We start from the raw sequence: 27,646 nt of genomic DNA on the forward strand, positions 1-27,646 counted from the left end.
TCCAGGTACTTGCAGATGAGACTGGAGGACAGCCTGCAGAGGAAGAATCACAGGGGAACCTGCATGAGAGTGAGCAAGAGGCTGAAGGTCAGTCAAACAGAGGCGATGAAACCCAGGCCTACAAGAAGAAGAAGAGAAGAGTGGTAGTAGTGGGAGACTCCTTGCTGCGTGGGATCGAGACCCAAGTATGTCGCGAAGACCCGTGGACTCGCCAGGTATGTTGTCTCCCGGGAGGACAGATTAGAGACGTGACTGAAAGGTTGCCTGCACTCATAAAGCCCACTGACAGGTATCCCTTTCTTCTCATCCATGTGGGAACAAATGATACCGCCAAGCGGAGCTACGAAGAGATCACGTCAGACTTTGAAGCTTTGGGAAGGAAACTCAAGAACTTTGGGGCCCAGATAGTTTTCTCATCCATCCTTCCAGTAGTTAGAAGAGGGATAGAAAGGGAACGAAAAATACTCCGGGTGAATGACTGGCTACGAAGGTGGTGCCGACGAGAGAGATTTGGATTCTGGGACCACGGGCTATACTTCCTGGAAGATGGGCTGTTGGCTAGGGATGGGTTGCACCTCACAAAGGCTGGGAAGAATGTGTTTGGCCACAGCATGAAGAACTTCATCAGGAGGGCTTTAAACTGAATCCTACGGGGAAGGGAGATGTAATGTTGGGGGTAACAATGGACGTAGGCGCATGCACTGCAATGGAGAGAACAGCGCTGATAGCGCCCAATAATAGTCTTCAGACACATGTAGGAAGAAAGCCAGACTATGAAGCACATGGTCTTCGATGTCTATATACTAATGCCCAGAGTATGGGAAACAAACAGAACGAACTTGAACTCTTAATACAGGAGGGAAATTATGACTTGATAGGTATAACTGAGACTTGGTGGGATGACTCTCATGACTGGAATACAGCAGTTGAAGGATATAACTTGTTCAAAAAGAACAGGAGGAACAGAAAGGGAGGCGGGGTTGCACTGTATGTGAAAAATACATATCTCTGCACAGAAATACAGGAGGAGGAGCTTGGTAGCCCCATCGAGAGCATCTGGGTTGAAATAAATGGAGCAAAGAATAAAAGGAACCTGGTGGTCGGAGTCTACTACCGGCCACCCAATCAAGGAGAAGCCAAGGATGAAACTTTTGAAAAGCAAATAGCCAATGTTTTAAGGAAGCATGATGTAGTAGTAATGGGGGACTTCAATTTCCCCGATATTTGTTGGGAGACAAATTCTGCAAAACATGGCCCCTCCAGGAAATTCCTGACTTGTGTGGCGGATAACTTCCTCCTACAGAAAGTAGAGGAAGGAACTAGAGGATCGGCTATCCTTGACTTGATCCTAACCAACAGAGATGACTTAGTGGATAAAGTAGCAGTTACAGGAACTCTGGGGGAAAGCGACCATGTTGTACTTGAGTTCTTGGTTCTAAGGGAAGCAAAAGCCGAGTGTACTCAAACGCGTACCCTGGATTTTAGGAAAGCTGATTTTAATAAACTCAGAACAATGATCAGTAAGGTCCCATGGCAAGCAATGCTAGCGAGAAAAGGAGTCCAAGATGGGTGGGAACTTTTAAAAAAGGAAATTCTCAAGGCACAATCACAAACAATTCCAACAAGAAGAAAAGGTGGAAGACAACAGAAGAAGCCAATGTGGCTTCACAAAAAGCTTAGGGATGACCTGAAAACAAAAAAGGACACATATAGGAAGTGGAAAGAAGGCCAAGTAACAAAGGAAGAGTACAGGCAGGTAGCACAGAATTGCAGGGATGGCGTCAGGAAGGCTAAAGCGGAGAACGAGGTGAGGTTAGCGAGGGATGCTAAAAACAACAAAAAGGCTTTCTTCAGCTACGTGCATAGTAAAAGGCAGAGGAAAGAAATGGTTGTTCAGCTATTAAATAAGGATGGCAAAATGATAACAGATGACAAAGAAAAGGCAGAGGTGCTCAATTCCTACTTTGGCTCAGTCTTCTCCCAAAAGAGGGTCTATGACCCCCCTGGCAAAGGCGAAGTACAGGCTGAAGGGGCAGGATTGCAGCTTGAGATCGACAGGCATATGGTCAAGGAACACCTCATTACTTTGAATGAGTTCAAATCTCCAGGGCCAGATGAACTGCATCCTAGAGTCATAAAGGAACTGGCAGAAGAGCTCTCAGAACCGCTGTCTATTCTCTTTGAGAAATCATGGAGGACCGGGGAAGTGCCAGATGACTGGAGGAGGGCTAACGTTGTCCCTATCTTCAAAAAGGGTAAAAAGGAGGAACCTGGGAACTACAGACCAGTCAGTCTGACATCAATCCCTGGGAAAATTCTGGAGCAGATCATAAAGCAATCCATCTGGAAGCACCTTGACAACAATGCAGTGATTACTCGAAGCCAACATGGATTTGTCAAAAACAAGTCCTGCCAGACAAATCTGATCTCATTTTTTGATCAAGTCACCTCCCTTGTAGACCGTGGGAATGCTGTAGACATCATATACCTCGACTTCAGCAAAGCTTTCGACAAAGTGCCCCATGATATCCTGATGAGCAAACTAGCTCGAAGTGGGCTAGATGAAACAACGATCATGTGGATCCACAGTTGGCTACAGAATCGGACTCAAAGAGTGCTTATCAATGGGACCTTCTCAAGCTGGGGAGAGGTAACGAGTGGGGTACCGCAGGGCTCAGTCCTGGGCCCAGTGCTCTTCAATATTTTTATTAATGACTTGGAGGAGGAGGTGCAGGGAATGCTGATCAAATTTGCAGATGACACAAAATTGGGAGGGATAGCTAATACTTTGGAAGACAGAAACAAAATTCAAAGTGATCTGGATAGACTGGAGTGCTGGGCAGAAAACAACAGAATGGCATTTAATAGGGACAAATGCCAAGTTCTGCACCTAGGAAAAAGAAACCAAATGCACAGTTACAAGATGGGGGATACGTGGCTCAACCACACTACGAGCGAGAAGGATCTTGGAATGGTCGTCGATCACAAGCTGAATATGAGCCAACAATGTGATGTGGCTGCAAAAAAGGCAAATGCTATTTTGGGCTGCATTCATAGAAGCATCGCTTCCAAATCCCGGGAAGTACTAGTTCCCCTCTACTCAGCACTGGTTAGGCCTCATCTGGAGTACTGTGTCCAGTTCTGGGCACCACACTTTAAGAAGGATGCAGACAAGCTGGAGAGGGTTCAAAGGAGGGCAACAAAGATGATCAGGGGACTGGAAACAAAGCCCTATGAAGAGAGACTGAAAGAACTGGGCATGTTTAGCCTTGAGAAGAGAAGACTGAGGGGAGATATGATAGCGCTCTTCAAGTACTTGAAAGGTTGTCACAGAGAAGAAGGCCAGGATCTCTTCTTGATTATCCCAGAGTGCAGGACACGGAATAATGGGCTCAAGTTACAGGAAGCCAGATTCCGACTGAACATCAGGAAAAACTTCCTGAGTGTCAGAGCAATACGGCAATGGAACCAATTACCTGGGGAGGTGGTGGGCTCTCCCACACTGGAGGCCTTCAAGACGAGGCTGGACAGCCATTTGTCAGGGATGCTCTGACTTGGATTCCTGCATTGAGCAGGGGGTTGGACTCGATGGCCTTGTAGGCCCCTTCCAACCCTACTATTCTATGATTCTATGATTCTAAAAGGAAGTCCCTCTTCACACAGCCTGTGCAACTGATTTATGGAACCTCCTGCCACAGGATGCGGTGACGGCCACTCACTTAAATGGCTTTCAAAGGAGCACAAGGGCACAGTCGGGAAGGCCTCCTGGACCTGGCGTTGCTCTTGGCGCACAAGGGGGAAGGCCACAGCTGAGGCAGCATCGCAGCCCTAGAGACAAAGTGTCAAGGGAAACAAGTAGCCTGGCGAGTTAAGCACCTTTTCCAGCAGGGGGGAAGTACCACCCATCATTTAATTTGTTAAGCATCAGCTGAAGCAAGGGCACAAGAAAGAGCTAAATCCCAGGCAGTAATACTGTAGAAACTTACAGCTCAGAAGCTGACCCTGAGGCGGGGAAATCCTGTACGAAAATCAGGTTTTCAGCTCTGCTCTAGCAATGAAACCTTGAGTGGCTGAATTCAGCATCAACCAGAAAACTATACTAATGGCAACTGTACGTGTGGTAAATGTATAATTCACCAGCGGGGTGGGCAACATGCAGGCTGCATGTGAGCCCCCCAGCCTGCTTTGCATCCCCTGCTACCCCCAAAGAGCTGCTGCTGCCATTACCACTAGACTTTGGTGGCACAACGACTGCCGTACTTCCCCTTTGAAACAAGGCATGCAGGGAGCCGTGTCTTCTTTTAATGGCAAATCACAATTTTCTGGTGGCAATTCAGTGGCGGAGCTGTGGCCCCCATGGGGCCCAGGGGACAACAATTAGTCCCCAGACCCTCCGAAGGTGCCCACCCCTCTTCTACACAGACAAAGACCTAGCAAGTGGGAAAGTCTGCTTGTAAACAAAAAAGGGTAGTTTCCAGTTCAAGCTCACTGTCAACTCATTTTTCGGCTTTCAGTGCCACATATAAGCTAAAGTTTAGGTGTAGATCTCAGTTCAACTTCAGTTTTCTGTTCAATTTTGAAAACTATAGTGTAAGCCTAGAAAAGTACAGACTGAGCCAGGCTTATAGTGGGTCGGAGCGCTGTATTTGCAGAGGGATTGTAACTGCATCCTCCCTTTAATCCCCAGTCATTATCTGAGCCCAGTTTGGTGAGCATGAGGGAGAGCCCACAGCTGCTGAAACGTTAAGGGAAAGTGCGATCTTGAGCATCGGGGGAGGAGGCCTGGGAGTCTACCCTCTCTCCTTTTACATCTTCAGAAATCCCAATTCCTACCTCACTGAGTGAACACCAACAAACAACAAGGTAGCTATGGAGGTAGAACACCAGCAAGGGTGTGGGGGCTCTCCAGTGTATTGCACAGAGTGTGGCATGTGCTTGGGCGTGTGCCCGATGCTGTGAGCTCCTGGCTCTCAGGGAACACGTCTCTTCCCTTGAGGCCAAAGTAGCTGACCTGGAAAAGCTGAGAGTGGAAGAGAGGTCTGTACAAGGCCGTCAAGGATGTGACGGAGGAGCTGTCTCCACTCCCAGGGAGACGTCTCCTCAGCCGTCATGGAGAAGGGGGGTCTCAGAGAGGGAGGAAGAGGAAAATGGTCCCTCAGAAGAGACTCATTCTGCAGAATGATGTTGAATGACAAGGCAGTGCTCTTCCCATGGTGCCTTCTGTCCTAAAAAGCAGCAGAGGCTGGTGGCCCTGATGTCAGTGGGGAGGTGGATTCACTCCAGTTTTGGTCAGGACTCTAAAGGAGCTTCACACCTCGGATAGGTCCTATCCAAGCCTCCACTGCTAAACAGGGATGTGTTAGGAAATAGTTTCCATTTGTTTTTGATCATGATTTATCCAGTTCACACCTTCCGGACTGAACACGGACTCAGACACAATCTGCGTTCAAAGTCCGTACATTTCCGAGCCTGCAGTGTGATTCGTGGTCTGCCCTCTGCAAACGTACACGTGTGTTCGGCAGCACGCATACATTGGAGAAATGTGCACAAACATGCTTTCATCAATGAGAGAAGAATGCGTACATTTCACAGATGTGCACAACTGATGTGAATGTTTGGGAAAATATCCACAAATTTCCAGGTAAGAGCACAACCTGATACAGACACGAGACAGAACGAGCGTCAAGATGGAATTTGGAGAACACTGGCAAGCTCGAGGTTTGCTTGCTTGAATATCCATAGTCCTAAATCACATAAACAGTACCGCTGGGCTGCTGAGGGCTGAAAGCAGTGGCAAAGCCTCTTTTCTGTTAAAAAAAACAACCCTCAGCAAGCCTGGGTTTATCCAATGTTAGTCCTACTTAGAGCAGACCCAGTGAAATGAATGGGATGCAAATTAGACTCACATTGGATGCAACCCCTTGCCTTTAAAGGATAGTCCATTCCCACCTGAACGTCCTGAGATTTCACACACACACACACACACACACACACACCGAAGATTAATCCAACTGGGGGAGGGGTGTTTTTGCCCCACCCCCACTAAAATACCCCCCAAAGTCTGGGCCAAATACTTCATTCCAGCACTGTTCAATTTCAAGGAGTCCTGAAATGCCTTCATTGCACGTTGAAGTCCGCCTTGGGAAGGCTACTGCCACCATTGTGATTTTATCGCCCCTAAACCACTGCAAGTCATGTCTGAAAAAAACACTGGAAGACACTGGAATGTAGGAAGCTAACAATGGTGTCCTGTGGGTGCTCTGTAAAGAGGGAATGGGCGGAGGAGGGCCATTCCAAAGGGAAGAGCTGGCACGGAAGCAGCATTCATTTCCTTATATGGTGCCATCATTGTACCTGGCCCTTTATAGACTGCAAGTCGGGCCCACGGCATCTCTTCTCTACCTGTCTTGCCCTATTCCAACCTTCCTCGGCCTGGTGACGTCCAGATGGATTGGACTACAACTCCCAGGCTCTCCCAGCCGCCACTCTTTGCCTCCTCATGCAGCAGTAACACTGAGTCATTCTGCTCTTATCTCTGTGCCTCTCACAGCCCCCTTCCTCTGCCGACTCCTTCAGCCCTTTCTTTCTTCCTGTCTCATGTTTGGCCTCCCCTGTGGGATGTGGCTTGGCTTGCTTGCTAGAGCTCGCTGGAGCTACTCACCATGTAGGAGCTCCCTTTCTGCACCTGCTCCCTGCTCATAACACATCCTGTGGTCTGGATTGTGTTGGCTGCCCAGTAGGAAGAGATGCATTGCATTTTCCCACCTTTGTGCCACACCGCTTGGACTAGATGAGTCTGGGCTTCTTTTCCAGCTTTCCAGTTCTTCTTTTAGGGGACTTGTTGTGACTCATCTGGAAATCTCATTTCCCAAAAGGAGAATGGGGCGGGGGGAGCTGGATTTTGCTGGTAGCTTTACTGGCTTAATATCAAATCCCTCAAAATGCCAAGGAGGCTTTGGCAGTAATCCTGACAAGGCAGGAAGGAAAAAAACACATCACAAGCTGTTCTGCTCGCTGGAGGGAGGGAGAGCACGCAGGAGAAGAGGCAGCAGCTAACAGTGAATTTATTTCAAAAGAGATCCGGGACAGGTGAGATCAGAGGTAGGCAACTTCAAGAGGTCAATTTGTCCCCTTCTCTGGACTTCCTACCCTGTGGGCACAGTCTGCTGCACGAGCCCAAAATTTATATATGTATGTACAGAGTATGGATGTATGGATTCCATAAAGTCTATGCCATCTGCATTTCGCAGATTGTCAGGTGCCTTTTGTTCCATTGTCTACTCTTTGACAGAATCAGACTTTTCCAATGTCCTGAATTTGCACAAATTCGCATTTGCACAAATTTGTGCTTGCAAAATGAGTACCCCCCCCCCCCGGTGCAGTTTCCCCCCAAAATACACATTTTCATGCTTTCGCCTATGGGGGAAATGTACATTTACAGCCAATTTTTTTTTATTTTACGTATTTTTCTGCAACTAAAGTTTTCTATGGGTAAAATCTGTAAAGTACAAAATTCTGGTCTGCAAGTCCACCGAATCCAAGTGACTCAGGAAAAGGTGGTTTGCTGTGGAATCCATGGGTTGGATTCATAGAAATCTGAACTCATTTGTTTCCATTGCGGATCTCTCTGACATCCCTACTACAGAGCATTGGAAATTTTTGTTTTCCATTTGTTTTTTATTTTATTTTAGGAGCAGGGCTGGTGGGGGCTGCAGGAGGGGCCGGTGGGTATTTTTACCAAGTGTCCAGGTTACATGCAAGAGTGTGCTGTTCTCACACACAACCCTGACACATGTAGGCATCTTTAAGACAGAGTGCTGAGTGCCTGGAAATTGGCACCTCAAGGATTAAGGGGAGTTGAAGATTAAAGTCACCGTTTCTTAACCAAGGATTACTGCGTTGAGAAGAATCAAAACATACATTCAGAGACTTTGATTAAGGCATGTATCCAAAAGTGTTAACAACACACATTTGTAGGGTTAAAATTAAAATTTGTAGGTTAAAACAGATGAAAAGTTCCAGTTATTAAAACAAATACGTTGAAAAGCAACAGTGTGGTGGCACTGGCTCGTGTCGGCCATGAAGGGGTTCCAAGAAAGGGAAGGGGGGTCATTTGCAAATGCAGGGAGCCAGAGAGTAGTGGGGGGGAGTCTAAGCAGAATTTGGGATGCCCAGCGATGAGGAATTGTGGGGGGGGTTGTAAGCAGTGACATAGTGGCCCATTTGGAAGTGCAGGCACTCATCCTGACAGTCCCCATAGCCACACCCACCCCAGGAGAGTCCAAAACTGCAGGCAGCTGTGCTGATCCACATCAACAAACCAGTTCTAAAAATCTACCCATCACGTTCCCCTTATTACTGCCTTTTTCGCACAGCAGCAAGGACAGTGGGGCTCTTTTGGGCAGCCAATGTTCCCCTCCCCCACCCCTGGTCCATGCCACCATGAGCAATGCTGCCTCACCGCATAACTCACCCGCAGGAGAAGCCTACGGGAAGTGCCCCAATTGGTGGAAATGGTGGCTGGTGGTGCTACTTCACACAGCGCAGAGTTAAACTATGGAATTCGCTACCCCAAGATGTTGTGATGGCCACCAGTTTGGGTGGCTTTAAAAGGGGATTGGACAAATTCATGGAGGAGAAGGCTATCAGTGGCTAGTGGTCCTGGTGGCTATAAGGTAGCTCCAGTATCGGAGGCAGTGAGCCTATCTACACCAGTTGCTGGGGAGCATGGGTGGGAGGGTGCTGCTGTGCTCATGTCCTGCTTGTGGTTTCCTGGTCGACAGCTGGCTGGCCACTGTGTGAACAGGAACCTGGACTAGAGGGACCCTTGTTCTGATCCAGCGGGGCTCCCTTTACGTTCATATGAGAGGCACAAACGTACTTGGGAGTTAAGTTCAGCCCCCATCCCTGAAAAATCACTGAACTCCCCTCCCATTTTTCTCCCTTTGAATGGGGAGGCGACGGGGAAGGGTTTTACCTCGGCCCTATCGCAAATTCTATTTTGCACTCTTGGAGTGCGTAAGGATCCATTGCCTGACCTGACAGTCCAGTTGTGGCTCATCCACCCTGATGTATTTATTTATCAAAGCATCCATATCCCATGGATATGGGATATCATAAAATAATAAAGCACTATAGAAACAGGCAGCATAGCGACAAGAGCAGAACAATGTCCAGCAGCCAAAGCTTAACCTCAGTTAGATCGACTCAACAGACATTTTCCTGAACCAGAGTGTCTTGAAGCTGCTCACTCCATTGCACACAAAATAGGAATCATCTGACTCTCACAGGCCAAAGGATTCCACAGCCTGGGTACCACTGGGTCAGAAAAAGCCTGGTCTCGCATCCCCACCCTCCGCACGTCACCTAGCGAAAGAACACAGGGAATGGTTTACGGATGTCCAGGTCCCCGAACATTTAGGGCTTCAGTTGCTTTAAGTATCAAGGAGCTTCCTGTGCTCTGAGTGCCACACCTCCTGAGAGGGAGCTGACAACAGCCAGAGCTGAGTGAGGCCACTCCAGTGGGACCTCCCTGGCCGACCTCTTTGAATACGAGAGGAATCTGATCTCTGCAGATTCCGATACAAACTAATCTCACCTGCACATCGCAGGCTAACGTGTGGCTCAGAATTTCAGTTACCCACGAGTTTTCACACATTTCATCCCAAATGTTCTTCTGGCACAGTTCTTGGCACAAAGAAGTATCAAAATGCATTCTTAAATGCACATTTTGAGAGCAAATATCTTTAGAAATACCTGTTTAAATACACATATTTATGCAGATTGCCTTTTTTTTTTACAAAATTGCGGCTTATTGTCAAAATGGGATGGAATGGTCTTTTGAAGAAGACATGCAAAAATGACACTGACTGGTTTGTCCTGGAAAGGTTCCAGGCTAGGCTTTTGTGGCACCACTGCCCTGGCTCAGTCGGGGGGGGGGGGCAGATTCTGTCATCTTTCCCTTGCAACACTCCCACTTCTTCCATCCTTTCTCTTATTGCAGAAAATCCATTAAGAAAGAGAAGATGGGATCGCTGCACAGGTCTTGTCACTGATAGCACTCGGAGCCCCAGTACCCCTGGAAGCACCCCTAGATTCAGGGCCTTCTCCAGTGCTCTTGGGACACCCAGCCCCATAGCTCGCCTGAGGATAAGTCAGCACATGCGTATGACGAGCAAGCAAAACGAGGGTTGGCTTTCTGTAAGGCTTCATTCCTCAAAGCTGTATTTTAAGTTTTTGCTTTTAGCTCCTGGAAAACTGGAGCTACTTTTCTGTGCCACAAAGCACAGGTATCTGGTCAGGACACCTTCACTGGGTTCGCATGACACGCTGACCCACGATGGGTTGTTTTCTGGAACAACCCACGATGGCTTACCGTATTGTCTGTGAGCTCTTTTCCCACCTACAGTGGGTTGTTTCCCCAAATAAGCCACCCTGGGAACCTACAGTCTGCAATAAGGGTTATTTTACCTCTATTGGGTTAGCGTGTCATCTGTTGCGCCAGCATGGGTTACAGAGATCACCTACAGAGCTGCTCGGCAAGAGCAGGCGAAAACGCTGCCACCGCACAGATCCCCTGAGCCATCTCTGTTCCCAAGATCCGCCTAGCAACGGATTGTGCTACTGCCGGCACATCATCCTCTTTGCCGCCCGCCTCTCCCTTATCCCCACCTTTGGTGATGCGTTCTTCAAAGCTGCAACGTTGCTTTTTCTTGCACGCATGTCTAATCGGCATAGCGACTTTGAACAGAATTGTTTTCCTGCCACATTCAGTTCTGTCTCCGACTCCAAATCATCTCCCCGCCCAAGCATGGTTCCCAAACGGTTTCACTTGTGGTTAAATCCTCACTTTTCCTTGAAAAAGCAAAGTCGTGCAATTATCCAGTAGTAGATGTGGTGACTCCCCATAAGGGGAACCTGTACGTTAAATTCTGTCCAATTTTTGCAAAGTTTCAAGGAGCTGACACACACACATGCACCCCGTGCGTGCTTTGGTAGAATGTTCCCATGGGTAGATTCTAGGCAGTATTAAGCAAGCCAAATAAGCTGCTTCATATACTAATAAGAAGTTTCTTTTTTATTTCGTGTTGTTGGTGTGCTGCTGGTGAGGGAGGAGCCAGCAAAGGCTTGGAAATTGGGATGGCAGGTAAGGAATAAGAATTGGGGACGAGGGGGTAGGAATGAGAAGGGAAGGGGAGCAAACAGATTGTTTCACCTGTGGTTAAATCCTCACTTTCCCTTGGAAAAGCAAAGGCACACGTCTGTCCTGTACTGTCTGTGGTGGTGGCTCCACACAAGGGGAACCTGTATGTTAAATTTTGTCGCCATCCTGCAAAGTTTCAAGGAGCTGGCGGCCCCCACCCCTTTTTTTTGCACACGGGTGGAGATATGGGACCCAGCAAAGGCTTGGAAAGGCAGCACAAGGGACAGCAGGATATGGTTTCCACAGCAAAGGAAGCTGGGATACCTGGCTGGGTGAGCAGGAGGACCACAGGAGGAGGAGGGCTGCGTGGGGCGGATAAACCACACCGTATCACTTGTTTGCCTGATCATCTGCTAAGAGCACAGTAGGTTGCTTGCAAAACAACCTACTCTGTATGGCTTATCCCCCACTATGGGTTAGTGTGACTTGTGAACAGGCCCTCTGTCTTGCCCAGAGCACAGATAATAAACTGTTACTGGGCCAAAACCACAGGACGGCTTCCTGCCTCGTTCACCGGGGATCCTGATCCTGAGTGATTTATTACATTTCTATACCGCCCCAAAGCTGCAGCTCTTATTTTTTACATTTCTATACTACACAACAGCCGAAGCTCTAAGGAATGGCTCCTTCCTTGACCCTCTTGCGTGTGTTCTGACACCACATATGTGTTTCTTACTGTATGTGGATGCATGTCCAAGTATGTACACAGGTGTAAAGGCATACAGCTATCCTTTCTGTCATTTCTTTCCTGGCTTTATGCCCAGTTTGGTCCCTAAAGGTCAGGATAAATCACAGTGTCACTGTGTCACATTCATGTTGGCAATTTTTGTTGGTTAGATCACTCCTGAGCTTTGCTGTCTTGTTTTCTGAGTGCTTGAGATTGCTTTTTTCCTCCTCTGGCCCAATACATTTCCCTTTCCTAAAAGGGGGTTAGACAAATTCCTGGAGGAGAAGACAATCAATGGCTACTAGTCCTGATGGCTATGTGCTACCTCCCGTACCAGAGGCGGTGAGCCGATGTACATCAGTTGCTGGGGAACATGGGTGGGAGGGTGCTGATGCACTCGAGTCCTGCTTGTGGGTTCCTGGCCGACAGCTGGTTGGCGAGTGTGTGAACAGAGTACTGGACTAGATGGACTCTTGGTCTGATGAAGCAGGGCTCTTATCTTCTTATGGCTTTTATATTGTAAGCCAGCCTGAGGACAGGGATTGCCTTATTACTGTTCTTTCTAAGCCACTCTGGGAGTCTTTCTTTTTTGTTGAACAGCAAAGTAAATGTGCCTGTGCGTGTGCCTGTATGTGTGTGTGACCTCCTCTAAACTCAAAAGGCAATATAAAAATAATTTTAAATAAACAAATAATGTGAAATTCTGCAAGTCTTTAAGAGACAACCAGGAGGCTGCTGGTATCTCTGGAAAACTACAGATGTTGAGAAGGAATGTCAAGGATATAACCACAAACTCAGTGTTATCCAAAAGCCTTATGCTATCAGGGCCCTGCATCTTTCCAGTTCAGAGCTAGGGATGTCAGAGAATTCTGCAATGGATCTCAGTGAGGCCAAATGCCAGTGCATTCGGCCCCCCGAAATCCGTGGCGGAACGAAGCCCCCCGCCCCACCACCCCGCAAAAGGCGCGCGAAACGGAGCACTTACCTGGTGCCGTTTGCGCGGCTTTGCAAATGGCGGCCACGTCTGTGGCCACCATTTGCTTCCCCATTTAGGCCGTGATAGGCTACGTAAATACTTATGTAGCCTATTGTGGCTAACGCAGGGATGCCATTTGCGTCCCTGTGGAGGCCGTGATAGGCTATGTAAATACGGCTACTCCATAGCCGCCGCCATTTGCGTTCCTGTTTTTTTGCCGTGATAGGCTATATAAATATTTACGTAGCCTATCACGGCAAAAAAACGGGTGCACATGGCCTCCATTTGTGCCCCTGTCTTTTGCCGTGATAGGCTACGTAAATATTTCTATCACAGCCAAAAACATAAACACAAATAGGAGGTGATGCTGAAGGCCTCTTCCTGACTGAGACCCTCAAGAGCTGCTGACAGACGGAGTGTTTATGTATTTATTCAGGTTTGTTTATTTATCCTTTATTTCCACCTCCAGCAAAGGAGAGGATCAAGGCAGCTTATAAAAAAACATAATAAAAGGACAATAAACAATACTGTTTTAGAAAAAAAGCAATAAAATGAGTGCATAAAAAAATTAAAATACAAGCAGAAAAAAAAAACCTGAGAAGAGCCAAGAGACAAAATTATGCAGTAGATAAATTAAAATCTTGCCGCGAAGCTTGAGTCGACAGCACTGGGCTGAATGGACTGATAGTCTAACCTGGCATACAAGGCTCTTTCTGATGTTCTATGGACACCAAGCAGACAAAAGGTGCTTCCAGATGAGGCTTTTCTCCTGCCATCCCCGCCTCGCTCACCAGATGTTCCAACTTCCTGGGGGCTGGGCAGATGCCGGCATCTTCCGTTTGTAGCCCTCCTGTGCTTAGTATTTGCATATCTGATTTGATGTGTATAGATGCAAATTTGGAAACACCTATGACCATCTAAACAGAAAAGCCGTCAGTCTCAGTCTGGTGCGGAAGAGTGTGAGCAGGGGGCCAGCGGCGTGCCTGCTGCCCGGGGGCGAACCGTGGAGGGGCAACCGCCCTTCGGGTTCATCATCTCCATGCTGGAGTTGGACAGGGCAGCCCTTCAAAGAGGGGACTGTACTCTGCCAAAGAAGACACCTGGCCACTGGAGGAGCCCCCCGAGACATTCCACTCATCCCATCAAAACTCTTTTCTTTCTTTCTTTCTTTCTTTCTTTCTTTCTTTCTTTCTTTCTTTCTTTCTTCCTTCCTTCCTTCCTTCCTTCCTTCCTTTCTTTCTTTCTTTCTTTCTTTCTTCAGAATTCCTTGAATGTTTCTCCTAATAAGCAGAAACCCACAAATGTCCCTCCGCATTCTGCACACACTGGATTTTCAGCTTACTCTCAGGCTGGCTCTCCTTCACCCTCCACCTCAGCTCTCTCTTTTTGTCCTTTCAGAGATGCCATCCTCAAGCAGAGACGGGTGGACTGCAGCGGGCTGCTGCTGGCTGAGCTGCAGGGCAAGCCCATGGCCGGCCTGGCCGCACCGCTGGCCCCAGATAAGCAAGGTAAAAGCAGCCTGGGGAGGAGACGACGGGCGGGGCGGGGGGCGGGGCGGGGCGGGCAGGGAGCTGCCTGCCCCGCTGCTCCTCTCTGCAGACCCCTCCATCAAGGCAGCGGCTTGGTTCTCAAAGGACTCAAGAAGGACGTTCATTTTATGGAAGCTTCCTGTGCCATCTGCAGCCCCAGAAAGCCTCCTCAGTGGGTTGGAGGGCCCTCCTGAACAATGTGAGGGGGGGCTGCTGGGAGTGGGAGGCATCACCGCAAGGGGTGTGCACAACTTTGACTGAATTTTTTCTCTCTACCGGCAGGCCCCTCCCACACACCCCACCCCACTTTGATCAGGTCCCCCCCAACCCTCTGGAGAGGCCTTTTCAGAGGGAGTGTAGGTGACTGCCGGGGGCAGGGGGAGAGGAGGGGTCACGTCCCTTCCATGACCTTCCTTAAGTTAACATATCTTAGGATCCAAGCCTGCATCTCTGGTCAGCAACTGTCTTTTCCACCAGGTTACTTTGACTGTGTGTTTGTGTGTGTGGGGGGGTGCAATCAGGCAATCCCCCCCTCTTTGCCTCACAAAGTTCCTTGTGTAACCACTGTTACCTGCACCTCTATTTTTGTACACACACACACACACACACACACACACACTTCTATTTGCAGACGAACAGGCTGTTTATTGCTAGAGAAACATTGGACAGAAACTGAAAAGGAACTGAAAAGAAGTATCTATGGCTGGGAGTTTTGCTGCAGGCCATAATAATGCAATGTACCCCATCACGATGAGATCCCCACCTCTAGCTTTCCCTCCCCCATCCACACTACCCGAAATGACTGCGTATGTTTGTGGCGAAGGGTGTGGCAATGGAGAGGGAGAGAGAAGTGTGCGCATGCCAGAGAAGTCCCCCCTCTCCTTTTACTCGTCAGCGCCTCGTTTCTCCTGTCTTAAAGCCATTCTAGAGACATCAAGGGAGGGGCACGGGGAGGGAAAGGTGAGCCAGAGAAGGAGAGTCTTGTCAGAGGGCTGGCCAGGCCTAAATGCCTGGCTCTGAGGGGCACCTTCTTCACAGCCAGTTATTGTGGGAGGGGTGTCCTAGGAGATCACCTGCACCATTTGCCGCTCCTCCCACTCTGCTGCCTGAGGCAGGTGATTAACTCTGCTTCACGGGAGGGCCAGCGCCAGCCCTGGTCCTGCCCCAGCGGTGTGTTCCTGTCTCCAGCTGCCTCCCCCCAGTTCTCCAAGCTGTCCTTGGGAAATGTGAAGAGGAGGGCGAGAATCAAAGTAGTTGACCATCGGAACCGAGCAAGTCCATGCGCCCACCAGGCTCGGCTCATGAATTGCTCAGTGCTCAGCCCCGATCTCCAGGGCGCTCCAGCCTCACCATTTCTACTACCATGAGCCAGGTCCTTCAGTTTCCGCTGCTGTGCGCCATCCCCATTCCCCCCATTGCTAAGCCCGCAGCCTCATGGAGTTCTCTTTGTTTTGCAGTATTAATAATCCCGCTGGCGGACCAGGATGCTGGGACCGTGGTTTGTGTCATCCTGGTAAGTGAGTAGTTGGGAATAGAAGGCTGTGAACAGGAGCTGAAGCGGAGGGGATAAAACCATTGTGCCGAAAAAGATGAGATGAACCTACTGATTTCTCACAGACTCATAACGTGGATGCTTAGTAAAAGTTCTCCTTCGTAGCCTGGATGTCTTAGAGCAGGGGTGTCATAAGCACCCCCCAAGCCCTGTCTGGCAGCTGCCCAAGACCCCCAGCTTCCACCGCTGGCAAACCCCCCACCCCCCCGCAGCAGACTGGCAGTGCAGGGTGCTGGCGCAATCCCTGCTAATAGCAGCGGTAAAGCAACGACCCAGTCAAGGTGGTTAGGGTAGGGAGAGGGCTGCAACCTCCCCCCCCCCGGTGACCCAAGTGTGTATGTGTGTGAATGAGCGTGTGTGAATGAGTCCATGTGTGCATGAATGAGTGTGCATGTATGTGTGCAAATGAATGTGCATACAGGAGTGTGGATACAGGAATGTGCATATATATGTATACATATGTACGTATACATATACAGTACATATGTATACATGTATGCATAAGTGAGTTTGCATACATGAGTGTGCAAATCAGTACACATACAGGAGTATGCATATATATGTATACATACATGTATATGTATGTACATATACATCTACATGTACATCTAGATACATATGTGTGTATCATGTATGTGCACACATGAGTAGGCATGTATGTACACAAATGGGTGTGCATGCATGTGTGCACTCCTGTGCAACCCCTGCCACCCCAGCAACACCCAGTGTGGCCCCTCGGGCCAAAAAGGCTGTGCACCCCTGGCTTAGAAGCTTGCGCCTGGCTCTTCCCACCGAGGCCTCCGCAGCACAGCCACGCTTCCTTCCCTTTCCAGCCCCAAAGCCCCTGGCGCAACAGGGAGGCCTCCTAGCGGAGCTTCATTCTGTGCCAGGTGCATGGCAGCATCCTGGGTACTGGGCACCACAGACAATAGGGAATGCAGGAACGGAGGAGGGCAAATAAGCTGAAGCTCCATCCAGGTGCGACCGAGGTGCTGCGCGCTGGGGATTCAGCTGATCATCAGGGAGGGTTGCGAGCGAGTGGCTTTGAACGGGGCTGCCCTTGCCCTTGGGAGTCCTGCCAGAGGCGGTGCTGTCTCTGGAGCAGGGGCCCTTTGGCCAGCTTGGGCTGTTTTGCCAGCTGGGACACTGCCTAGAGACCGCAGAGCGTGTCTCTACTGTGCATGCTCTGGTGACATCCAGCCCCGACTATTGCGATGACACGCTGTGTGGGCGTTCCTTCAGAGATGGTTCAGAAACATTAACTGGTACAGAACAGAATGCGGCTGCGTGGATGCTGGTCGGGCCAGGCATTTCGAACATATTCTTCATATGTTGTATCAGTTGCATTGGCTGCCAGTTTGTTTCTCGGCCCAATTTAAAATGCTGGTATTGCCATTTAAAGCCCCAACAGTATGGGACCAGGTTATCTGAAGGAATGCCTACGCCTACACTAAACTGCCCATGCCGTAAGAGAATAGGCCTGCTATCAAGGTACATCAGAGTGCTGAGTCCTGGTGATGGAGCCTTTTTGGTGGTGGCCCCCTATTGGTGGAAATCCCTCCCAAGGGACTTCTGCCTGGTCCCATCTTTCTTAGCCTTTAAACCCTTGTGTTTCCATCTGCTTTTAATGAAGGTGCTGGGTAGAGCACTAGATTGTCTGAAAAAACTATTGCTGATTTAGAGTTTTAATCTCTGTGTTTTTTGCTGAATTGCAGTGCTATGTAGTGTTTTTAGACTGCCACTTTTTGTTTTTTTAATTGTACTGAATTTGTTTTAGTTGTGTTTTATGTCTTTCATTAAGACGTAAAGTTTGCCTGGTGCCAACCAGTGGAGGCTGGTGGCTCCAATGTCAGTGAGGCAGTGAATGTGCTCTGGGTTTCAGTCAGAACCAGTCAGAACTCTAAAGGAGTTACCCAAGGTATGAAGCCCGGAGCAGATGCACCGCCCCACTGACATCGGAGCCACCAGCCTCCACTGGTGGCCACATTGTCATCTTTTTGGCACCACCTTAAGACTTGCCTCTACTCCTGGGCATTTGATGACATACGCTGGGCTTCTTAATTCAGTCAATTTATCAGGATTTGTTATGTTACTGTTAATTGTTTTAGCTGTTTAAAATGGTTTTAAAGTCTTTGTTTGTTATAATTGCTGTTGTATGTTGCCTTAAGTCTTTTTTCTGAGAAAGGTGTCTAATCAGTATTATTATTATTATTAACAACAACAACAACAACAACAGCTTCATTACGTGAGCCGTGGGAGGGCTTTTCTCTGAAAGGCAGCATATAAATGCTGGGAACAGTCAAACGCACAAGTTCATGAATGAATGTGTCGCTTGATGGTTTGGTGGTGGTGCGCTGACTCGGCAGTGTGTGTCGGACAAGGCCAAGGGGTTGCCACACGTGCTCCCTGTTACTCTGACATGGCAAGTATCAGTGTGCCAATTAAGCTGCCTCATTAAGCTTGTGGGAGACAGAGGCCAAGTTGGCATGGGATTTCTTCGAAACTTTTGCTAGCACAACCTCTTCCCAGACACAGTGAGGTGAAAGGCAAGGTTAACGAAGCCCGGCAGCTGCGCAGCTAATTTCAGCATGGCCCGGAAAGGTCATAGTGATGGTGCTGGGGGGAGCACGGCGCCGTCTAAGCAGCGAGGAAGATAAGTGCTTAAGTGGATTAGCGAGTGACGCTATCGTGCAAGGGCTGCAAGATCCACACCAGTGCTTATTAAAATGGTATTAAGATGATTAAATGGCGCTGACCTTTCCTGCCAGCCACCTGGAGATGGGGCCCTGTGCACAGCGCATACCTGCGTGCCATGTCTGTTGCTTACCCGTCCCCATGTTTGCCTGCTTCTATGTGGCACGTAAAGATCGCAGATGTGACATCCCAGGAGGTGTTCAACAGCAAAGGAGCACATGCTTTAGGGGAGGGGCCCTGGCTCCCTGGCAGAGCATTTGGTCTGTGCACAGAAGGGCCCTGGTTCAATCCCCAGCACCAGAAAGGATCCGGCAGCAGGGAAAGACCCCTCAGGGATTGGAACCCTGGGGAGCGGCTGCCAATTGGGCGCTAGATGGACCAATGGGCTGACTTGGGATAGGCGGCTTTCTGTGCCTGTTAAGTCAATGGAACGATGCTGTTGCTCCGCAGTTGGAGACATGATGTGCTCTGTGCATCTCAAAGACAACCAGAGGTCCCAGTTACGGAGGCTGCCATAGATCACAGAGTCACAGAGTTGTGTGTGTGTGTGTGTGGGGGGGGTGCTTTACTTTTAGTTTGTTGTCTTATGTATTTCTAAATTTCTATCCCGACTTTCCAACAACGGGTACACATGGCGGTCTTGCAAGCCATCCAACTCCCGGCTTGATGCAGGACATCCAGGGCTGGAGCATCACCAAGAGACGAAGCCAATCCAGCCTCTGTCTGAAGATCTCTGGCAAGGAGAGCCCAACGCCATCGGGGTCGGGTTGTTCAGACAGGTTTCCGGGTTGGCTCAGACCTTATAATCATAGAATCATAGAGTCATAGAATCACAGGCTTGGAAGGGGCCTACAAGGCCATCGAGTCCAACCCCCTGCTCAATGCAGGAGTCCAGGTCAGAGCATCCCTGACAGATGACCTTGTTTGAATTGTTTCTGGGCAAGCCCAGCAGCAGGGCTGCCTGAGAGCAGCGGGGGGGGGGGGTCCTGCCCAAAGTGCTCTCGCTCACTGGAACGCAAGTCGTACTCTCAGCGCGGCTGGCGACGCTGTGCAGGCCGGCTCCTCCATCGCCACCTCGTTCCACCCTGGCCACCTCACTGCAGGCATGCAGCTCCAGCTTGACCGCCCAGACCCTGCGCCCTCGTATGCACACACGTGCACATGCATCGTCCCTGCCCGCTGCTGTCAGGCGCTCCGCAAGCCTGCGTTGGTGGCCAGGGCGGAACGCGGTGGCGATGGAGGAGCCAGCTTGCACAGCGTCGCCAGCCGTGCTGAGAGTACGACTTGTGTTCCAGTGAGCGAGTGCACAACCAGTGGAGGCTGGTGGCTCCAATGTCAGTGGGGTAGCGAATCCCCTCCGGGTTTCAGCCCGAAGCAGTCAGAACTCCGAAGGAGCTAGCCAGTCCACACCTTGGGTAGCTCCCTTAGAGTTCTAACTAAACCCAGAGCAGATTTACCACCCCACTGACATCGGAGGCACCGGCCTCCACTGAGTGGAACTCGCTTTCAGACCTTGCCGATCCAACATGGCAGGGGCTGAAATGAGGGGTGTAGGGCAGATGCACCCAGGGACGTAGGGGTCAGGCCAGAGTGCACAGCCTCGACCCTCAAGCCCTCATACGTTCAGACCAACGCCTGAAGAGGGCTTTAGTCAATGGGGGACATGCAGAACGATGCATAGCAATGTTTTAAAATACGCTGGGGGGAAATCGTACAGATTTTTCCCCGTAAAAAAACCCACATCATCCTCATGGCACTGGCATGGAGGTGGGAAAAGGAGGAAGTCTGCAGAAATGGACGTTACTGATGGGCCCATCCATAGTCATGGATTGTTTGTGAATATTCTAGCTGATGGGGGGTGAGAGTCAGTCACATAATGTTGGCATCCCTGGGCAAGGCTTTGGATAGGACCAGGACGGATGCTGTGCTTGTGCCAGGGACTCTGGGAGCTATGCACCTGACTGGCAAAGAGGGCCGGAGAGGCAAGAGAGCCGAGGGGTAGGTGCTTCAGGAGGCCGCGGAGCTGAAGGAAGAACATGGGAGGAAGCAATGGTCTCAGAAGTGGGACCTGAGGGGAAAGGTGGGTGAGTCTGAGGGAAACAGGGGCCCAGAGTTGGGCTGCAGTCGGGGTCCAGTTTGACAGACATGGTCACAGGCATACTAGAGGTCAGGCAGACAAGGAGCAAAGGGCTGAGGCAAGTGCAGAGCCAGGCAGAAGGCTGAACTCCAAGGCAGCAAGAGAGGCCTTGGGGGGCCAGAAGCAGATGTGTGGCTGCAGGCAGGCACTAGGAGAGCAGGCAGAGTCCTCACAGGCCAACTTCCTCAGACTGATAAGCTAGCCTGGCTGCAAGATCTTTATAGGGGCTGGTGTGTCCTGATTGGCTAGGAGGGTCAGCTGACAGTCTTTAAGCTGGGAGGTCAGCTGACCCTCTTCAGGCAGCAATTGCAGGGGTGGGCAGAATGTAGATCTCCAGATGTTTTGGACTTCAGCTCCCAGCATTCCTGACCATTGCCAATACTGGCAGGGGCTTCTGGGAGTTGAGGTCCAAAACATCTGGAGATCTCCCTTCTGCCCACCCCTGGCTTAGAGGGTATCCTTTTCCCACGGCCTAGTCAGCCTGGCCTTCTGAGGCCCCAGTGCTGGTGGCACAGGCGGAGGGCCACTGGGGTCTGGTGGCTGCTGAAGGGCTGGGTCAGACCCTCTTTGGCACCTTATGGTGGGGCAGGCAGGAAACTGCTGGGGGCCTAGAGACGGGGGGCTTGTTGTGGGTCAGAATGGGGGGCATCTTTTTCCAGCAGTTGGTTGCTGTCGTCTGTGGGAGATCTAGGGAAAAGTCGGACTCATTTTCTCCCGAGCTGCTTGCTGCCTCCTTCCCGTTCTTGGACTGGGCAACCCTGTGCCGGCTTCTCTGTCAGAACCGCAGGCTAGAGGCCTCGGCTGGCTCCTGTGCGCCGCTCATTCTCGCCTGGGCGGGCTGGCTCAGCCAGACGCTGGGGCTGCCTCAGCGCGGCCGGTGAGAAGAGAGTGCTAATTAATTGCAGATTGATGACAGGGGGCCCTTTTAAGCGAAGCAGTGCGATCGGAAAGCAGCGGAGAAACAGAACCCGGCACTTCTGGTCGCCAGGATCACTCGGGGAGCATTTTTATTGTAATCTGTGTGGTTTTTAATGTTTTAATTTACATATTTTAAAATGCTTTCTATGCTTCAGCCTAGGGAACGTGCCAGGACAGAAATTTTAAAAATAAATGCAAATAATACAATGTGTGCAAAGTACACGCAGCCTTCCCTGGATACAATGTACATGTTTGTAGGAAAACAAAGATAAGAATGGTAATAAACCTAATTCAGATATGCTTTCACTTATTTCTAGCGCACATCCAGCTCCTCTTGATCTGAAAAGCGCTCGATTAAGAGAGCGATCCAGCCTCTCGCACTCAGGCCTGGGGGTGGGTGGAGATCCGTACAGGAATTTCTTCATGTGTGGGTAGCTGTGCATGCACGCACGTGGGGATGAATGGGAAAATGAGCTGCCTTGTTCCAGAGCCATTCGTTTTGGACCACTGTATCCCCAGTATCAAATGCTTATTAGTCTAATGGCTATGCTGTCCGCCTGCACAGTGGTTTACTGCAGTGTTCCCCCAACCTGATGCCCTGCAGGTGTGTCTGACTACAACTCCCATCATCCCCAGTAATTGGCCTGCTGGGACGATGGGAGTTGCAGTCCAATATGCGGAGTATGGGAGGCAAGGGAGCCCCTCACTCAGTGGTAAACCACATCCTTTGCATGTGAAAAGGTCACAACATTCTTTTGCTCAGCATCCTGTCAGTACATGAAATCAGGAGTCAAGGCCTTTTTGGTGGTGATGCCAACATTGTGAAATACTCTCCCAGTGGAGATCCGGAGTCAGGCAACTTCTGAAGACTTTTTCTTTCTTTTTTTATTCCAACAAGCACTGAACCTTTAATTGATCTACTGCTGTAAGATATCTTTCATGGTCTGCTGCTTTTAAATTATTGCTTTGTCTGTATTTCAGGGCTGCCGTTCCAGTATTTCATACTGTTTTTAATGTTGTTGATTTTATATTGAGTTGTATTTTGTCCTTTTAATACATGATTTTGGTTAACAGAAAAGTTGGATAAAATTATTATTTTTGATGATGACGACACAAAATCCCTACTTACTTCAGCCCAGTAAAGTAGCGCCATGTTGTGATGCGCACGTTACAGAGCAGAGCGTAAGAGGCTGAGGGAGGCGCCTGTCTGCCCAGTCAGTTTGGGGCCAAAGTGAGATTTGAGCCACCACACTGCGCTGCTGTTGGCCAACGCACCACAGCCGCTGTCTGGCCTGCCATGTTGTTTGGGCTCTCCGTCATCAGCCAGAACCGACTTGGTGCAGTGGCTGCTGGGAGCTTTTCCTGGGCATAGAGAGACCTTGAGACAAGGGCTTTGGGATCCTGGTGAGTCCTCCCTCCCTGCTCTGCACCAGATCTCATTAACCTTATCTCCTGTTGGCAGTAGTTATCATTCCAGCTTTCTCCCGCTCATCTCTCTCTCTCTCTCTCTCTCTCTCTCTCTCTCTCTCTCTCTCTGTGTGTGTGTATGTATGTGTGTGTCTGTGTCTTTGCTGATGGATGCTTGTCTCACACAGGAGGCAGAGGTCACTCACTAAGTAGAACTAAGCAAGAAGTTAGCATTGAGAGAGAGGGAGAGAGAGAGGAAGAGAGAGAAGTCGCTCATTTCAGGGCCCCACAACACCAAATGGCTGAGTGTTCTGGGGGATTTGGCCTGGAGGCTGTTGAGAGGTCGCCCTGCTGCCTTCTGAAATCCTCAGGTAGCCAGAATCAACACACAGACAATAGGGCTCTTTTCCAAGGCATTATTCCCATTCAACCTAATGATGCTTACAGATGCTAATTGCTTGATCCTACGAGTGAGACTTAAGAGAGCTGCCTACTTGGGGCTTCTAACCTTAGGAATCAGTTAATCTCCGTTTGGAGGGGAAGGCAGGAAACCTCTGTACTTATGGGTTAGGAGGAGAGAGTCCACCCTTTTCCCGTGGGGCATCGGGGTGCCGCTGTTGCCGTCACGCCAAGTGGGCAAAGCGCCTCTTCTCAGCGCCCGCCATCTTGCGCTTGACGGTGCGCCGGCACCTAGCGTCCCGAAACTGCTGTTGCACCTCCCTCTCCCTGGCAGGGTCACTGTCACTCTCAGGAATGTGTACCGGGAGGGGCTTTCCCCCTGGCTGCTCCTCTGAACAGCGCACGGGTTCCTCTCCCGCAGTTTCTATCTCTTCCTCAGAATCAGAACTGCTTTGTGGCTCTCTGGGCTCCGATCCAACCCTGACAGAGATGCTGCAAAGTGAGGTCCTCTATAGACTAGCCAAGGAGATGCAGACTTATCGGCTAATTGGCCACGACAGGCTACTAAGGTGTCTGAGAGCATTCTGGGGCTGTGCCAAGAGCAAATGAACTTGCACTCAGTTCAGAGGAGAGACATCCATGCTTTCCCATCACATTGAGGATGCACATTGACCTGGAAACTGTCTTCATGAGCAATGTGGTGTGAAGTCAGAGCCGTCTGAATTCTTCACGACAGATGGCGTCGTCACCAGTCCACTGCCAACCAGCCGCTTCCCCCTTGAAAAGCCGCATTTTTTGAAACTCCTTTTATTCCAACTTTTTTACTGGAAGCAGTTCCCTGGTGGTTTTACCACGGTGTGCCATGTCCCCCCCCCACACACACACACATTAAATCCTGGGTGTGCCTCTGTGACCTGGCAGTGATGTGGGCAGGGGTGGGGGATGCCCCATTCCCTCTTGTTTTCCCAGTGGAAATAGTTTTCCCACTGAGAAAATCCCCAGGAGCAGGGACCCCTCACATTACCGCAGTTGAGGGAAACTAATTCACCTTAGGAAGCCTGCTTGTAATATTTAACATATCCCCCCTTCTGTGCATGTTTACTCAGAAATAAGAAATAAATCTCGCTCCCCTGCAGTGAAAGGGTTAAAGGGGTAACTTTAGTAACTCACCCTAAAGCGCTCTTTTGCTTTTCTGATGCTCTCTTAAATCACTGTTGTGATGCTGTGCTTCTTTGATGTTCTGTAGTTTCAAGTCATTTCTCTGTTGTTATGTAAAGTCCCTTTTCTGCTTTATCGCAGTAATGATTTTTCAGGTTTACAGGAGCTTCTCATTGTGAGCAGGGAGAAGGAGAAAGGGAGAAAAGGAGGTTGGAAGCAGTAACTCCAGGGCAGAGTGCTGGAATGGGGCAAAATTGGGGTGGGGGGAAGCTCTGAAGGGGAGCCATCAGATGCTGCTCTCGAGAACCAGGGATTTTGGTTTCTTCAGGGAAATCTGCACATGTAGTTGCTCTCCATTCATAATAATGTAGTAGCAAGGGGGAGCCTGGATGGGGGGGGGGGAACAAGCCTCTCTCATTGGTTGAGCAGCCCCTGCCAGTTTGATGACATTTAGTTCTACTCCCTGCACCCCACCCAGAAGTATGTTCCTTTCAAGCACTGTGTGACCTCTGAAAACCAGATATTAAAGGTGCGGCTTATCTTGCTTCGTGTCTCCCTGACAGAGCAAAGCCAATTCCATGAAAATCCGGGTAATACTCTAGTGCGCTTCTCCTTCCATTGTCATGAAGATCCCCCCAGATTGTGGCATCTGATCCCTGTGAATGGGCCTGTCACTCTGGTTTTGCCTAAATTGCCACCTCACAGTAGTCAGGGATTTGACCAAGGAAGCACCATGGGGGTGGTTCTTCAATGGGCAAGTCATCTGCAGCACCAACACTCTGTAGACAGAGTGTGTGTGTGTGTGTGTGAGAGAGAGAGAGAGAGAGAGAGAACACACTGAGTGGAGAGTTTCTCTCTAGACTTAGACAGAACTTGGGGACACCCTTAGGGAGCAGCACAAACAGCTGGTGTAGTGGAACCAGGGCCCGCAGGGAGGCCGCACCAGGACTTTCCGATTAGCAAGGGCACTGATGTCATCTGCAACATCAGGTCCCAGGCGTGGTCTGAAGGCAGGTGAGGAGCCACCTTGCTGAAGCTCAGCAGATCTGGGTCTGGTTGGTGCTTGGAGGGGAGACTACCTGGGAGCCGCATGTAGCCACCTTGAGTTCCATGATGAATGAAAGGTGGGATATAAATGCAATAAATAAATTTAAATAAACACACACACACACACATATACGGGCTTTCCTCTTCCCTCTGAGGTTAGCTGCTATCCTCACACTAGCGGGCGGGGGGGGGGGATTTTCCCAGCAACCATATATTGTTCCCTGTTTTCATGCAAAGTATTTTGAGGTGGCTTGGTCTGGAATGGGCCATTCAGAACGATTCACTTTACAAAAGACCTGCTCCCAGTGGAGATGAAAACTGGGAGAACGGGTTTGTTGATACGGATCCAGCACCGCTGCCCGCATGTTTGAACTCTCTCCTTGGGGGCGGGGCTCCGGGGACTGTCAGGATGAGTGCCAGCACTTCCAAATGTACCTCGCAGCGCTGTGCACAAGATGTCGCTTTGGCGCCTGAGGCTTGCTGCAGCCCTGCCTAATGTTTGCCTCCACTTGCACACTGCTTGCTGATGGGTAAATGACTACTGCAGTTAATATTACTACTGCTGAGCAAAAACATCCCCTGCCCCTTTCATGCCCCTTTCCCAGGCCACAAAGCAGGGGGCATTTTGGCTGTCTGGGGGAAGGTTGAGGGCAAGGAGTGCAAAACCCTCTCGCACTCCTCCTGTCTCCCTGCTGCTGCCATTTGCAATTTTAAACTCACCAGACTGCTGCGGAACAACACTCAGTCATGACATAGTATCATGGGCAGTGGAGGCTGGGTGGCTCTGGTGTCAGTGGGGCAGTGAATCCCCTCTGGGTTTCAGTCCAAACCAGTCAGAACTCTGAAGGAGCTAGCCAGTCCACACCTTGGCTAGCTCCTTTAGAGTTCTGACTGGTTCTGACTGAAACATGGAGGGGATTCACTGCCCCACTGTCACCAGAGCCACCAGCCTCCACCGATCATTAGGGGGGGGGGTATTTGGCAGCCCCCACCCCACAAAAGCTCCGGGAGAGAGCGCAGGACAGGAAGGCCTGGCGTGCTATGGTCCATGGGGTCACGAAGAGTCGGACACGACTGAACGACTGAACAACAACAACAACAACCCCACAAAAGCAAGAGAGGAGGGCCATTTCCATCACCCTCTCTTCCAAATCCAGGCCAGAATTTTGCCCTGTTGCCCGTTTGGACCAGCACTAGATGCTGCAGACATGTACATCTCTGTGGCTGTCTCATCCGAAGGAGCCTAAAAGCTTCCCAATGCCTGGAGAAGAGAGGAGGGTGTAAGCATATGAACCAGTAAACGCTGCGGTGGCGGCCTGCCTCGTATCAGAGTGAGAGGTCTGTGAAGAACGAGCAGGGTTCTTCAGAATCAAGTGAAGGAGGGTATTGCAAAGTGACTGTTTAGTTAGCACAATATGTGGCTTTGTTTCCCTTACCTATATCAGCCCATGTGGGTCTGTGAAACTCACATGGGGGCAAAGAAAAATGCCTCCTAACTTTCACGCTCAGAAATAGACCCCTTCCCCCCATCAGGTCTCTCGCCAGGCTGTTCATTTCCGACTTCTCCTTGTGGCTGCACATTGGTGCAAGATGTGGGTAATCTGGACCAAGAAAAATGTAATTATATTTTCTCCCTCCTAACCACAGGGAACGAATAGGAGACCAGCTAGTTCCCACTGTTTTCTCAAAAATGAAATGCGGTGTGCTTTGACACAAGGCGCTGCTGAACAGCGGCACCTGCTGACAGAAACATTACAGACCAGTGTGTTTAAAATGGGGGAAAGAGAGCTGAAAAGACGGAAGGTTAAATAAAAGTCAGCATGTGGGCCAGAACCACCAAGCGATAACGCAGAGTTCAGCCCCAGCTGAATTTCTAACCAGATTTATGGTTCCAGCTGGGCAGAATTAGCTCCAGAATGGAACCGGGGCTCAATGGTTATTCATTGACACGCCCAGAAC

General features: G+C 49.9%; 1 protein-coding gene across 1 annotated transcript in view; it reads left to right on the forward strand.

Annotated features, from left to right (window-relative positions):
* PDE2A (phosphodiesterase 2A) overlaps positions 1–27,646 on the forward strand; it is a 320,770-nt gene that overhangs the window by 228,886 nt on the left and 64,238 nt on the right. The window contains exons 4-5 of the mRNA XM_084842325.1: positions 14,245–14,354; positions 15,833–15,888. Coding sequence (XP_084698451.1) covers positions 14,245–14,354; positions 15,833–15,888 — 166 coding nt within the window. The remainder of the gene's footprint in view (positions 1–14,244; positions 14,355–15,832; positions 15,889–27,646) is intronic.

The sequence above is a fragment of the Heloderma suspectum genome, chromosome 3, assembly GCF_057233095.1.
Source record: "Heloderma suspectum isolate Gila_16-S chromosome 3, 16-S_ref, whole genome shotgun sequence".
Taxonomy (NCBI): domain Eukaryota; kingdom Metazoa; phylum Chordata; class Lepidosauria; order Squamata; family Helodermatidae; genus Heloderma; species Heloderma suspectum.